The sequence below is a fragment of the Barbus barbus genome (assembly GCF_936440315.1).
Source record: "Barbus barbus genome assembly, chromosome: 20".
NCBI classification, from domain to species: domain Eukaryota; kingdom Metazoa; phylum Chordata; class Actinopteri; order Cypriniformes; family Cyprinidae; genus Barbus; species Barbus barbus.
In genome coordinates, this window is record NC_136748.1 from 24,218,188 (window position 1) to 24,232,407 (window position 14,220).

The window sequence follows — 14,220 nt, forward strand, 5'->3', positions numbered from 1 at the left end:
TTTTTTTTTTATTATTATTATTATTATTATAATTTTTTTTTTTTTTTTTTTTTTTATTTTTTTTCTCTCTCTTGTTTCCTCTGTCCCCTGGTCTTGTCGGTCATAGTATGGTTAAATAAAAGGGTATATAAAATTTAATTAATTAATAAAAAATAAATAATATAAAAAAAAAAAAAAAGGCTGTGAATGATGATAGCATAACTACACATACGTACTGTCATGTGTTATCTGTGTTACTGACAGGCCAAAAAAAAAAAAAAAAAAAAAAAGAAATCATTATAGTTGAATGTTAGCGTCTGTAATTGCACTGAATACACATATTCACCAGTAGCTTTCTGTAGGTAGACAATTAATTTAGATGTACAGTATCTTGTTACTTTTATTAATGCCTACAATTCAGGCCATAATGGTTATTATAAAGTAAGACGGTAACCACAGCAAGAGGGTGAGAGAGTGTAATGAGTTTAACAGAGGCCCGCAAGACAGTGTATATCTTTCGTTCTTTTCCTCTGTTACTGCAAAGTGAAGTCACCGTAACTTAAGTGCTGTGTCATTTTATGGCCCTATCACACAGCTCATAAAAAGAAAACTAAATCACTCACATGACAATATAGACTTTTAATGACCTATACAGCAAACACAAGCATGATTTCATCAGGTGGACACATCTTGAGCTCTCAGGTTTTGAGATGAGGGACAAAAAAAATCTCCATGCTGCTCTTTGACGATTTTTAAAAGGAGGACATAAATGAACAGATCCTGAAAATGTTACAAAAAGACAGACTCCACCCATACTTGCTCTGTCATTAAACTAAATGTTAGTAGCATTTTGAGTCACTCGCCTGCTTAGTGGGCTGTAAACACAAACATAGTTTGCAAAAATGAATGTTTGCTGGAGACTTCATGCAGGAGGTGCAATGACACATTTAGAAAGAACTGTTGTCAGAAAGTGTTCCTGGCATTAAAACACACTTAAAGGGATAGTTCACTCAAAAATTTTAATTCTCTCGCTGTTTACTCATCCTCATGGCATTCCTAACCCATGTGCTGTTATTTTATCTGTGGAACACAGAGGGAGAAATTTCAGATGTTTTTCCTCTGATCCTCTTGCCTTCGAGTGAGCTGTTAACTAAAGCATCGTCAGTGTATTGAACTCAAGAACCAGATCAGTGCATTTTACAAATAATTACTTTACATTTGCATTTATTTATTTAGCTTATACCCAAAATGACTTACAAATGAGGGGCATCCCAAGCAACTTTTCATAGACGTTTAATACAAACTATTTTTGTTAAGTTGTTTTGGGATGATTCTTTTAAATGATGTCATACTTCAACTCAACTCAGTGACTCAGTTCAGCTAACACAACAAATTCAACTCAATTAGCTAATTAAATTTTAGTTAATAAGACAAAGCTATCAAGCTAGTGAGCTTGGCATATATTAGTTTAGTGTCAGAGTTTTTTTGTTTTTTATTTACTTTCAGCAACATCAATTTAAAAAAAATGACTATAAAGACTTCTACATTGTCACAAATGTGTATTTCAATTAGGCCTAATTTCATTCTATTCATCAAAAAATCCTGGAAAAAAAATATTAAGCAGCACAACCATTTTCAGTGGTGATAATAATTAGAAATCTGCATATTAGAATGATTTCTGAAGCATCGTGAGATTCGGAAGACTGGAGTAATGATGCTGAAAATTCAGCTTTGCCATCACAGGAATAAATTACATTTTAAAAAATGTTAGTATAGTTATTTTACAGTTTCGAGTTATAATAGTTATTTTGTATTTCACAATACTATTGCATTTACTGTATTTTTGATCATATAAATGCAGCCTTGGTGAGCATAAGACTTCTTTCAAAAACAATAACAAATCTTACTGACCCCAAACTTTTGCACAGCAGTGTACCAGCTCACTGTAAATATAAGAATCCTTTCACCTTTTTCACAAAATAACATGAAGCAACAGAAGATTGAATAATTTATCAGAATTAAAGGAAGAGGAAAAATCCTGTCTTGGAAGACATTAAATGTCTGAGTGTTTTCTGTAATCAAACACATGCTTCCGACAGCTGATATTGAGATCTGTCTTTTAGATGTCATGCCACGTCTATAAAACAGCATGTCTCCATTTTCCCAGCAATGCCGTATTTTACCAGGTCAAAGAGGTTGTTTTTTTCAGGAGCAGAGCATGTTAAAACAATGCTTGCTAAATGCAATTACTGTTCAAAACTATTTAGTATGTTAAGGCACCACTTTGGAAAATTATACATGATTGAGACTAATTGTGAAAATTGGAGATGTTGAAACAAACTTCATGTTCAAGGAATACTTAATGATACGCTATGTGGCAAAAATCTTCCATCATGTGTGCAAAGGGATCTTCCATTCAACCTGGTCGTTCTGCTTCAGTAAACAGGAGTAGGCCTGCATCATATAAAATCATATATGGGCTGAACCATACAGTATACGTTATTATTTAAAGATTTAAGAGCTGTTGACTGCCGCACATAGATGATCATGATCATACCTCAAGACCACTGTTGTGTTGTAGAGGGTATGATTAATTGGGTGTGCACGTTTCCCATGCACCCAAAAATAAATTGGGGAAAAAATCCAGCAGCAGCAGCCTCCGAAACTGAGGGAGAGCTGTGTCAGAAGACCTAATTTAAGGAAATAAAACATGATGAAAGGACCATAATGGCAATAAATGCTTAGTGATAAAAATGCTGACAAATCCAAAAGCATTCACAGACATGCTCTTGAAGACTACTGTACAAAATGTGCGCCCCCTTCTGGACGCTTCGTGAAATTCTCAGCGTAACCCCCACACAAGTGGATAAAAAAAGTCAAAGTCAGATGTATTTTCCAGAGCGTCTTTTAATATACTCTTTATTAGCTGTTTCTGGGTGAAGCACTTACAAAAATACACACGTAAAGAACCATAAACTTGTTTGGCCTGAAATAGTACATTTTATGAAAGCCTCACACACTCTCTGAACAGACACGCTGAGCAAACAGAGTCAAAGTGGCCCCTGTATGAACATTTCTCAAGGAAAAGAGTTAAATATGTTCTCTAATGGTCAGGCACATTTGGATCCATCATGTTTGTTGTTATGGACAGCAGGAGGTTTTCCGTAACCACACCAACCTGCTGGATCTGTCTTCCCCCTAATGTTTTTGTATATGTTTTTCTGGGAGAAATTCAAATGCACCAGACAGTCCAAAAAACTGAGGAATTTGTAAAGACAAGCAGACAAGGCTGAAATTGGGAAAGTGAATTTCAATAGCAGTTCTGTGGTGGCTTAAAAACATTTTGAAATCATTCTGTTTTGAAATTTGCAGTTATAGACACTTTTTATCTGTCTGAAAACAGAAACATGATATAGACAATAATTGCCATTATTGATTTTCCAACAGTGCTTTTTTTGTGTGTCAGTATATTTTTTGTGCATTTTTTTTTGGATTCTATCTATCTATCTATCTATCTATCTATCTATCTATCTATCTATCTATCTATCTATCTATCTATCTATCTATCTGTCTATCTGTCTTTAGATATAATATATAGTCAAAATATTACACAAAACACATTTGCAATGCTAACAGCAAAAAACAACAAAAGGATAGATAGATCAAACTAACTTCTGTGTGAATTATTGTTTACATCATGTTTTTAAAGATAACAACATTATATAGGGAAGACCACATCATACAGCCTATCCATACCCTAAAAATGACATTATTCGACCCAAATTTAGGACTAAAGTGCATCTTTTGCAGCTTTGAGGGGAGCTTAACAAGATCTAATCATGGGTCTAAACACTCAAAGAAAAAGCCATCCTGAAGTGACATACCAACAGTGGGCAAATCTGCCTGGTAATTACAGCCTTGCGATGAGAGAGGAGGTACTAGTGTGGTAGGTGCTTTTTTAATGATGCAAGGGCCAGATATGGTATAAAAACCCTCATCATTGTGCTAGGCAGCAGCAGATCCTGTCTGGCTCCTACCAAAAGGATATTCAGAAGTGGGAGCAACGGCTGTGTTAAACTTCTTATTTATTTGGAACCCAAGTATGCCGGTAGGTGTGCATTTTTTTCTTTTTCTTTGGCTTTGGGAAACTAGGCCCTGATATTGAATGACATCTATCAGCAGGTGCAGATGGGAGGGCACTTTTATTACTACTTTGAGTTATGGTTTAAACAAAGTTATTATTAATGGAATGGAAGCTGAAATCATAGTTTATGGTTGTCAGCTGTTGTTTACTTTACAAATGGCTGAACCAATTGTTCCATTAGAATGTTTCAGCCATCACCACCAGCAGTTTTCTTTACATCATCACATCTAACTCTTTCGATTCCATTGCAGATTTGACCTCAGAGAATGGAACTACAAGTAGCAAGCATTTTTCTTCTCCTGGTTGCCTTGACAGCTGCCCATGGTGAGAGATATGTTGTCAAGAAGGTGATGAAGGCCCCTCAGTACCAACCTTACTCAGTAAAAAGCCATGGTATGTTTCAAATTGAAAAATGCTTCCCTTTGCTTTCTGCAGTGTGCTGAAGATCTGCTTCTGTCTGTGGTACTTGATCTAAATGAGGCAAAACAAATCTTAGGCAACAATTATGTATGCACATAACAAAGCTGCATGAGTAGAATCCAGCACACTGATTGGTTGCCTATACACGGTGCTTCCTCCAATAGTGTGTTGCAACTTGTCTAAGGTTTTGAATATTCAAATTGTAGATTCATTGTAGTCTAAAACATGTGATTCCTTTAAAGATGCATCAGACTATGAAGTCTGTTCTGCTGTCTCTGATAATATATCAGAAGTCATTTTTAAAATAATTTTTATGTAGAAAAATGCATTTTACATAAAACTGTTTCTTTAGTTCTATGTAAAATTCAAACATCTTTGTCCTATAATATCTTTCACTTAATTCCAATCTGGAGTGTTGAACAATATGAAGGATGTACTGTATGAAAAATTCAGTATGTCGAATCCTTTTGCTTATATTGTGCTTAACTGCATGGCTTGATGAAATCTGCAAAGTTCAAATATATTCATAGAAGTAATCCTTAGATTGGTATTAGCAAAATACTGTACAGATTTATATGATAAGTAGAAGCAATTCAGTGTTGTTTTAGATTTGAAAGTATATGCACAAAGTATATGAAAGTTAGCTATTTAAAATAAGCTTCTTAGAGACATGTTGAAAAGTGATTTGTCTGGGTGTGTCACAGCAAAATCTAGACACATCTGTTTTGTTTCGTAAAAGCTGTGCCTAGAAGAATGTCCTTTTGTTTGATGCAGTTTACAAACCAATAGATTTGACCACATGAAAGCAATCATAAAACTGAAGCTCCAGCCGCATAAATATATATTTTTAAAACAGGGATTATATTCTAAAGTGGAATAACAAAATGCACAAAAAAGAATAGATACTGTAATGTAAAACAACCAACTGATTGTTAGGAATATATGTAGTATGAATACAAAATATATAAAATACATTTAATGCTGAAGTACCTCAGATTTTAAGTTAAAATCACAATACAATATTTAAGAAAGAGTTACATCCCTTAAGTTTTTGGATAAATATGCTGGATTGCCTTTCTCCAGTCAAGTTTATTTATCAACAATACAGCAAAATAATGCAGCATGCAATTGCAGGAAGTGTAATGTTTCTGAAATTAAATAAAATAGAATCACAGATATAAGATTTAAAGTTAAAATATAACATTTGAAACAAATACTTCATTCACAAAAATTAAAAAGATAAGAAATATATATATAATTTAACATACAAATGTATGTATAAATGTATATGTATAGATTTGTCATGCATCAATGATACACAAGGTTTGACATTTTAAAATGTATTATTTGAAGTTTTAAAATAAATTATTTCTGATGTATGAACACTGTTTTTATAAAAGGATCTTGAATAAAAAAGGACTTTATAGAATATCTTTAGAGCATTCTTACATACTCATACTCAACTTGATACTGACTTCCTGCTTCTTAGGAAAACAACTCTATTTTAAAAAGCCTGCAGTTATATCTGTGAACCATTCTATAGTCAAACAATTACTAACAATGCACTATATGGTTATAGGACCACTTTTAGTCAAACATTTCTAAAATCTGCCATGATCTCTAGAAACTCTGTATATTATAATTTTTATACAGGTATATTGTACTCGTAGTGTATTATTAACATCAAATTTACATGAACTCAGTTCCAGAGTGGCAATTCTATCTATAACTGATTATTGCCACTGATGTACATAATGACTATGAATATTGCCACTGATATGCTTTTTGTTTTATTACAGTGGTATCCGTAGCAGGAGAACCAGGTACCCCTGGTGAGCCAGGCCAACCTGGACCTCCTGGCCCCCCTGGAGAAAGAGGAGAAGATGGTGAAGGACTGCCAGGGCCACAGGGACCCCCTGGACCACCTGGTCCTCCTGGTTACTCAGCACCTGGAAAATCTGGTACTCCAGGTGGACCCGGCAAACCTGGAGCCACAGGTGCACCTGGATATAAAGGAGATACTGGTGCACCAGGTCCACAAGGCCCCAGAGGAATGCCTGGTCCTATTGGTAGTCCTGGACCAGCAGGCATTTCTGCAACAGGCAAACCTGGACCAGCAGGTCTGCCAGGAGCAGTGGGAGCACAAGGTGCGCCAGGTATTAAAGGACATCCAGGTATTCCTGGTGCGCCAGGACAAAAAGGAGAAAGGGGTTTTGGGGTTCAGGGGCCACCAGGTGAGAGAGGTCCAGCAGGACCAGTGGGCGCTTCCGGAAAGCCTGGTGAGCCTGGTGTTGGGAGACCTGGCAAATCTGGAGTTCCTGGTGAACCAGGTAAATCAGGCTCACCTGGCCGAGATGGGGAATCTGGACCCATGGGTGCACCAGGTCCAAAAGGTCAAACAGGAGCTCCTGGAATTGGAATTCCAGGCAAGCCAGGTGAGAATGGTGCTCCAGGTATGCCTGGCTCTGCTGGCCCCAAAGGTCCACAAGGTGCAGCTGGTGCTCCTGGTGCTCCTGGTGTTCCAGGTTATGGCAAACCAGGTGAATATGGTGCAAAAGGTGAGAGGGGAGTAGCTGGTAGCCCAGGTACAACAGGTCAGAAAGGTGAGCCAGGTGCTAAAGGGCACACTGGATATACAGGTGCCACTGGTCCTATGGGTCCAGCTGGTCTTCAAGGGGCAAGAGGTTTCCCAGGGGAGAGGGGAGCAACCGGTGATAAGGGTGATCAAGGTCCAATGGGCCCTCCAGGGCTGAAGGGGCACAAGGGAGAACAGGGACCCCAAGGCATTGAAGGCAAACAGGGTTATACAGGCAACACAGGCCAACCTGGCCCAAGGGGAGCTACTGGTGCTCCTGGCAACAAAGGAGATTCTGGAGAAACAGGTGCTCTTGGTGCCCCAGGAACACCTGGGCCTGTTGGACCAAAGGGTCATACAGGATATCCTGGAGCAGCAGGTGAAAAAGGAGAGGCAGGTGCTCCTGGAGCAAGAGGCCCCATTGGCCCAGCAGGTCCTTCTGGGCCATCTGGTCTTAAAGGTCACCCAGGTATTCCTGGAATACCTGGCCCAGCTGGTTTGGCTGCCAAAGGAATTCCTGGACCTCAGGGTCCACCTGGACTTCCTGGATCTGATGGACCTTCTGGACTTCCAGGTCCTACTGGACCTCCCGGCCCTCCTGGTCCTCCTGGTGAGGTCATATTTGAGAAGGCCCAAAGTGAAACTTCATACCCAGTTCTTGTCAAAAGTCCTGTGTCTGCATTCACTGTTGCAACTGTGACACCTTATCCCCCATCTGGCACCCCAGTTAAGTTTGATCAGATTGTGTATAATGCAGAGCAGCATTATGATCCCGAGACAGGTCTGTTCACCTGCCAGATTCCAGGAATATATTACTTCTCCTATAGCATGCATGTGAACGGTGCTAATGCTTTAGTGGCACTTTATAAAAATGATCATCCAGTCATGTTCACCTATGATGAGTATAACAAGGGATTTGTGGACCAGATGTCTGGTAGTTCTGTCCTTCAGCTCAATGAGCAGGACACTGTTTATATCCAGATCCCTGATGATGAGGCTAATGGTGTTTTTGCCGCTGATAATGTCCATTGCTCTTTCTCTGGGTTCCTGATTGCCTCTACGTGATAAGGTGATCAACCACATCACTTCTAAAACATCTCTATTTCTCAAACAAAATATCCTGTTCTGCAAACCTTGATGCACAACAGACTGTGCTGTTGTTCTGAGAAATACAAGCATCTCAACTTGAAAATTCCAAGCATTGGTGCCAATAAGAAGGAAGTAATTTATGTAACACGTTATCAGGGATAGAAAGAGAGTTAAAACCTTAACAATTTCAATTTTGTGTGTGTGTGGATTGAGCATGTGAAGTTCTGTCCTGATAATTTCATGTCTTTTCCTCATTGATGTTGTTTTTTGTTTTGTCGTTTTTGTCTTTTTGTTTTCTTGTTGCTGATCACAGTGGCTAATTCAAATCTTTGTGTCTTATTTTACTGTTATTGCTGTCCTTATATCCTTACTGATTATACAGAGAGAATGCTCTTCCTGACATCCTTATATTTGACTTGAATATTGTGAGATGGTGAAAGTGATGAAAAACAAACTCACAAGCAAACAAATAAACATCTATAAATGTTATCCCTAATGATTTATTTTGCTCTGTAAATCATGACTAAAATAAAAAAATTCCTAAAGAGATCTTGTCTGTGTTTGTTTTAGTATGCTGAATAATTTCATGAGTCATTTGCTGTGATTATAAACAAGGGTAACTACAAAGTGGTATATGATGCAACAGAATTACAACAGCACACATATCTAAAGAGATATATTTATATTTTGTGTTGGTGGTTACAAAAAAAATGATAATGATAATAATAATAATAAATTCTGTAGTTTCAAGAGTAGTGTCTTTAAAAGCAGGAGAGGGAAGTAAAGAGTATGCTTTGATGACTGTGTTAAGTTCACCCAGTCAGCCAAAAGATGTGGGTTAAGTGGAGAGACAAGTTAAACAGAAGACGCTGGGTGGAGGCAATCAGAAGCTGGGAGCCATAAGCCACAGGCAGGCACTGCATTTGGAGGGTTTGAGGGATGTGGTTGAATATAAAAAATGAAGACAAGAGCACCTGGAGGGTAAAGTCGTTACCATCTGTTAGAGTAGAGGTGGGAGCCACAAGTGAAAGATGTTTCTTTCTCATGAAATGTAGTTATTTGCAAAGCAGAAGACAGATTTTCATGTGTTAGTGTTTAACATTGCCATATATAAGATGAATATCCAGCATCTAAACTAGGAACAGGAATATTGGGTGAAAACACACCCATTTTGTGGTTGCTAGATTAGTGGTGGGGTTCATCTTGGAGCGCAGAAAATGCATGGCTCTAAATTATCTTTAGCTTCTGTGGTAGGCTAAAAACATCAGAGTAGTGTCTGTTAACATTCATTTTATACTTAGAAAGCAGTTGGCTTTTCTTGGTATTCAGAAGAACGGTATTTACCATTGCTGAGGATAAATACACAAAACATAAAAGTTTCTCATACCTCAAGGTCTTTATGATGAGAAAGAGGTGGAGTAAAGCCTACAAACCCTCATATTATCACATAATTAAAAGTTTTATGGTGCTGTTGTTCAATATATGTTGGCACAATGGGTTTGATGGTAGAGATAGTCATGGACGCATAAAAGACCTCAACCAAAATAACACCACGTTATTCTCTTGTAAAATTCTCAAAATTGCTCAATCACATAAACTTAATGCATTTATATTACAAAGACTACTAAATACTGCAAAATCAAAACTCAACAAAACTCATTGTCTGTCTAAATCCTTTATTTTTGTTTTGAGTGCCCCTAAAATGAAGGGGTAAAAGAAGCATTGTGAACGATTTGCACACAGTTACATTCCATTTAAAAATCAAGTAGAGATGGTGCTGAAGTATTTACAGGAAAGAAAGAAAAAAAAAATCTACTTGACGATTGCACTGGCAATTTTTCAAACATTTGTGGAACTCTGCTGGAATAAAAACCACTTGGACTGAAATACACATGACAGGTCAAATTGTTGGATGTTAAACATTTCAGTACATCATTCTCATTGAAACGGGAGTATTTCCAGAAAGAGAGGAGAAAAAAAAAAACTTCAATTGATACATTGATATTAAGAAAGAAAACTAAATGATAAAGCCATTTTCAACATTGTACAATCCAGCAATGACAAAAGCCAATACCAATACATAATGCTGCGGTATTGCACAATGCAGCTGCTGAGGTTTTGAGCACCTGTTTTAGTGATTCATGTAATGACAGCAAAATCAAATGAGAACTGACAAATAACATCTGTAAATTGTTCAATGGTGTTGTTTCTGATAGCTCCTTTTTCCACAAGCTTGATTTACCCAATTGTATGGCACCAGTACCTTCAACTAACATTTCAACTCAATGTCCTTACGACACTAACATAGTTCACCTACAATAGAAAATTAACCAAAAAAAAAACAATTGAAACAAGCAAGGCTCTATTAATCTCACTCATCCGCACACACCCACACAACTGCTACAAAAAATTATGAAAAACGTGGGGGAAAATGTGCCTTTCACTTCCAATCATTCCATCCAACTTCCTTCCTTCAAAATGCCATATACAATGTAGTGGATGGAACAGGAATGGATGAAAGTATGGGAGAAAACAGAAGGTTTGAAATGTCATTGGTTTTTGTACAAATTTTCCATGTTTGTGCTCCTCGGACTTCATCTAAAACGGGCTTTTCACCTCCATCTTACTCTGTGGCAGCAGCTGGGGCATCTGTGCTCTCTGCGGCCGCTGGTTCCTGAGGAGCAGCCTCTGCTTGCTTCTCCTCAGCTGGCTTCTCTTCGGCTACCTCACTGGATGGTTTTTCCTCTTTGTTTTCAGCTGGTTCCTCAGCTTTCGGTTCTTCAGCTGGAGCCTCAGTCTTGTTCTCTTCGCTGGAGGCCTCAGGCTTGGCCTCCTCAGATTCAGGTTCTGCATCCTTCTTCTGCTCACCGTTCTCCACAGCTGTTGCCGCCTCTCCACCTTCAGCATCCTTTTTAGCGCTCTTCTTAAAGGAGAAGCCGCTAAGTTTGAATGGTTTCTTAAAGGAGAAACGCTTTTTGGTTTTGGCAGGCTCACCGCTCGCCGAAGCAGAACCGTTTTCTTCTGTTTTGGCCGTGTCTTCGCCATTCGCAACAGCGGAACTCTCCGCTTCGCCCTCAGGAGCCGCCTTCTCTGCACCTCCTTCCTCGGCCTTTCCTTCCTCTGCTTTTACCTCCCCATCGGCAGAGTGCTTTCCATTGGCCTGCACGTCCTCTGTGGCTGCTTCTGCATTCGGAGAGGCATTCCCATTGGTTTTAGCATGGCCATTCTCCTGTGGGAATAAGAAAATGCTTCATATGAGTTGTGTTTTTGCACTGTGCAAAAATTTAAACCCAAACGTTTGCATTCAATTCGCATATTTACAACCTACTATATACAAAAGGCTGTATGAAAACACTATGTGGAGTCTATAGGTTCGCCACGTGGGTGAAGTCTCATGCACTTAGTCTGGCTGATGCTGTTGCCATTTAAGTGAAAGCGTTGCAAGATGGACGAGTAGATCCACCAGCGCTGATCAAACCGTGGAGATCATCGCTTTGAGTGCACAGACAATCTTGCAAGGCCACTTCTCATATTAAAGCCATTTCTCATGTTAAATCCACGGATTGCGTCTCACAGCTTATTTGTACTTCCATTTTATCAACAAGATGCGATAAAGGCGTGGTGATTTTACCGAAATGGCTTTGCACGACGGAAAATCTTGATAAAGCTACGATCATGTTCCTATTTAACTCGTTTTTAAAAAATCGGAATGAAATCACCGAATTTTAACGTAATCGTAATTATATGATTTTAAAAGAAATAAATAACTTGGCGTTCAATTGGGGGTCCATTCCAATCAACGTGCAAATGAGACAAATGTAATTTACACTAACAAATTTATGCTCATCATTCAATTTTTTATAACAATAACGTCGATGTTTAATACAAAGTGCTGATTTTCAGTGGAAAGTGGAGAGTCCCTTTGTTGATCGGCTCATTGTTCATTTGAACCGACTTGGTTTTTGGTACAGCACACCCCCCTCAAAACATCACACGCCTGTACAAAGATAATAATTAAAGTTATTACCTGCCCGTTTGATTTATTCGCAGCCTCGGCTGGTTTTTCGGCAGCAGTCTCGTCTTTTGCTCCGTTTTTGGATATTTGCGCTCCCATGCTTTCACGCGCAACAAAGAATCGCAGATCAAATGAATGAACAAAGAGCGCGAGCTTCTCCCTCAGACGCGTCGCGTGCTCGCTCTCAAGAGCGTCTGTTTTCAAATAAAACCGCGGAAAAAAGATTACGAGAGGTAAAGCTGTGATCAACTGATCGGGAAAAACACTAATTATAGCGCTCTCTCAAATAAAATATATTATTTTGGGATACGAGATGGAGATAATGAAATTGTTCTCTTTTGATAATGAGATGCTAGATACAACGCCCAAATACCCCTGACGTCACAGAAGAGCTGCGTGAGCCAATCAGAGGCCTGCCTGAAGCCGGGAGGAGGGGCTACACTCATGCACTGGAGGGGGAGGAACCAGCAACTGGTGATTCTGAACCAGTGAATCCAGTCACAAAGGTTTTGCTTTTCTTTTTATTGTTGTTTTTATTTCTTTTTTCTCTGTTGGTCTTTGCTGTTGTCATAAAGTCTCTCAAACAACCTTTCTTTTGGTTTCTTCAAAATATGAAGGGAGAAAGCAAACAGCATAGATTTAAATGGCTGAGTATGCATTATACCACTTTGTCTAAACAGACACTACATAGGCCAACACATAGATTTGTGAGCATTTCATTTCCAGTGTTCCAAACGTGGATTACAATTTTCCAATATAAACATCCAGTCACACATTGCATGCATGATGAATTCATTCTGAGGAATCCTGGTGACCTAGATTCAGTCACAGTTTATTGTCAGCCTAGACGGAGCTGTTTTGAATGCACTGAAATAGTCTAAAGTGCACTTTCACATCACCATACTAACTCACATCACCATGGCAACTGCTCAACATCACAGCAAATTGCTCATAAACAATAAACAATAATAAAATTGTAAATCTGCAGTGAAATATTTGATTACATCTGAATGAGTGAATGATCTGCCTGAGCAATCCAGGAAAGATTTATATTGCATACTAAGCTAATGGATGTTTTTTTAAACAGAGAAGCCCTAAAACGTTAAAGCATATTCACTACACCAAACTGGTTTGTGCAATCTGGACATTTATCTTTAAAAACATAAATGTATTATAAAATTTAAATAACAGGACATAAATGAATAGTCTAACAGATTTAGATTATTTTAGGGACATTGGTTACAAAAGGTTACAAAAAAACACCATATCTTTAATAGAATTTAACGAGTGAAGCCTCACCAAGACATTTTGAAAAGTCAGCTACATAGCATAAAGTGACTCATCAAAATCTTGGTGAGTATAAATATTAAAATATCACAAAATCTCACTACTGTTGGCCGACGCTGCAGTGACAGATGTTGATTTAGGGCGAGAGTCCACATGGCAGAGTTTCATTTTCTAAGATTAAAACTAATAATATTGCTTGAAAGTCAGCCCAAACCTTGATCTGTTTTTGCTGATTAATGATTTTGAATGCATCTGTAACATTGCATGTCATATACACGCTTTGCCATTTTTTGGCGGTGTAACATTGACATATAACATGGCAGTAGGGTGAAGTCAGCTAAAATGAGCTATCAGGTAAAATGGGCCAAATAAGGTTGTAGCATCATATCTCTTTCAATTTTTGACAGAAAATCACAATAACTGATCTTGCATTGTTGCTTCAACACTTGTTGACATGTAACAATAATTTTTATTGGTCTGAGTTTTTTAAGGCAGGCAGGGCAAAGCGTTACATGAAGCAAGTCAGAGAAATTGTAAGGTAATTGAGCCTGACATAGAAAATTGCATTAATTACTTCTAAGGGTATAAAAGCAATTATAAGTAAGCTTACCAACAAAGCAAATGTTTATAAACAATGTTTTTACATGCTCTTTCAAATAAAAAAAGTTTACTTTATAAAAGAAACTTAGATTTTTGTGAAAAAGGTCATTT

General features: G+C 38.0%; 3 protein-coding genes across 3 annotated transcripts in view; 2 read left to right on the forward strand and 1 right to left on the reverse strand.

Annotated features, from left to right (window-relative positions):
* Nucleotides 1-14,220, forward strand: part of LOC306886541 (serine/threonine/tyrosine-interacting protein-like) — a 195,222-nt gene that overhangs the window by 41,206 nt on the left and 139,796 nt on the right. The window lies entirely within an intron of this gene.
* LOC306886516 (uncharacterized protein) lies at nucleotides 3,991-8,743 on the forward strand. Its single transcript, XM_079443677.1, has 3 exons — nucleotides 3,991-4,087; nucleotides 4,375-4,516; nucleotides 6,343-8,743. Exons 2-3 carry the CDS (start codon nucleotides 4,390-4,392, stop codon nucleotides 8,181-8,183), a joined length of 1,968 nt encoding a protein of 655 aa, XP_079299803.1. The 5' UTR covers nucleotides 3,991-4,087; nucleotides 4,375-4,389; the 3' UTR covers nucleotides 8,184-8,743.
* On the reverse strand, nucleotides 9,869-12,582 carry LOC306886540 (myristoylated alanine-rich C-kinase substrate-like). Its single transcript, XM_079443726.1, has 2 exons — nucleotides 12,235-12,582; nucleotides 9,869-11,436 (listed from the first exon to the last, which is right to left on the reverse strand). The coding sequence occupies exons 1-2, from the start codon at nucleotides 12,319-12,321 to the stop codon at nucleotides 10,831-10,833; spliced, it is 693 nt and encodes a 230-aa protein (XP_079299852.1). The 5' UTR covers nucleotides 12,322-12,582; the 3' UTR covers nucleotides 9,869-10,830.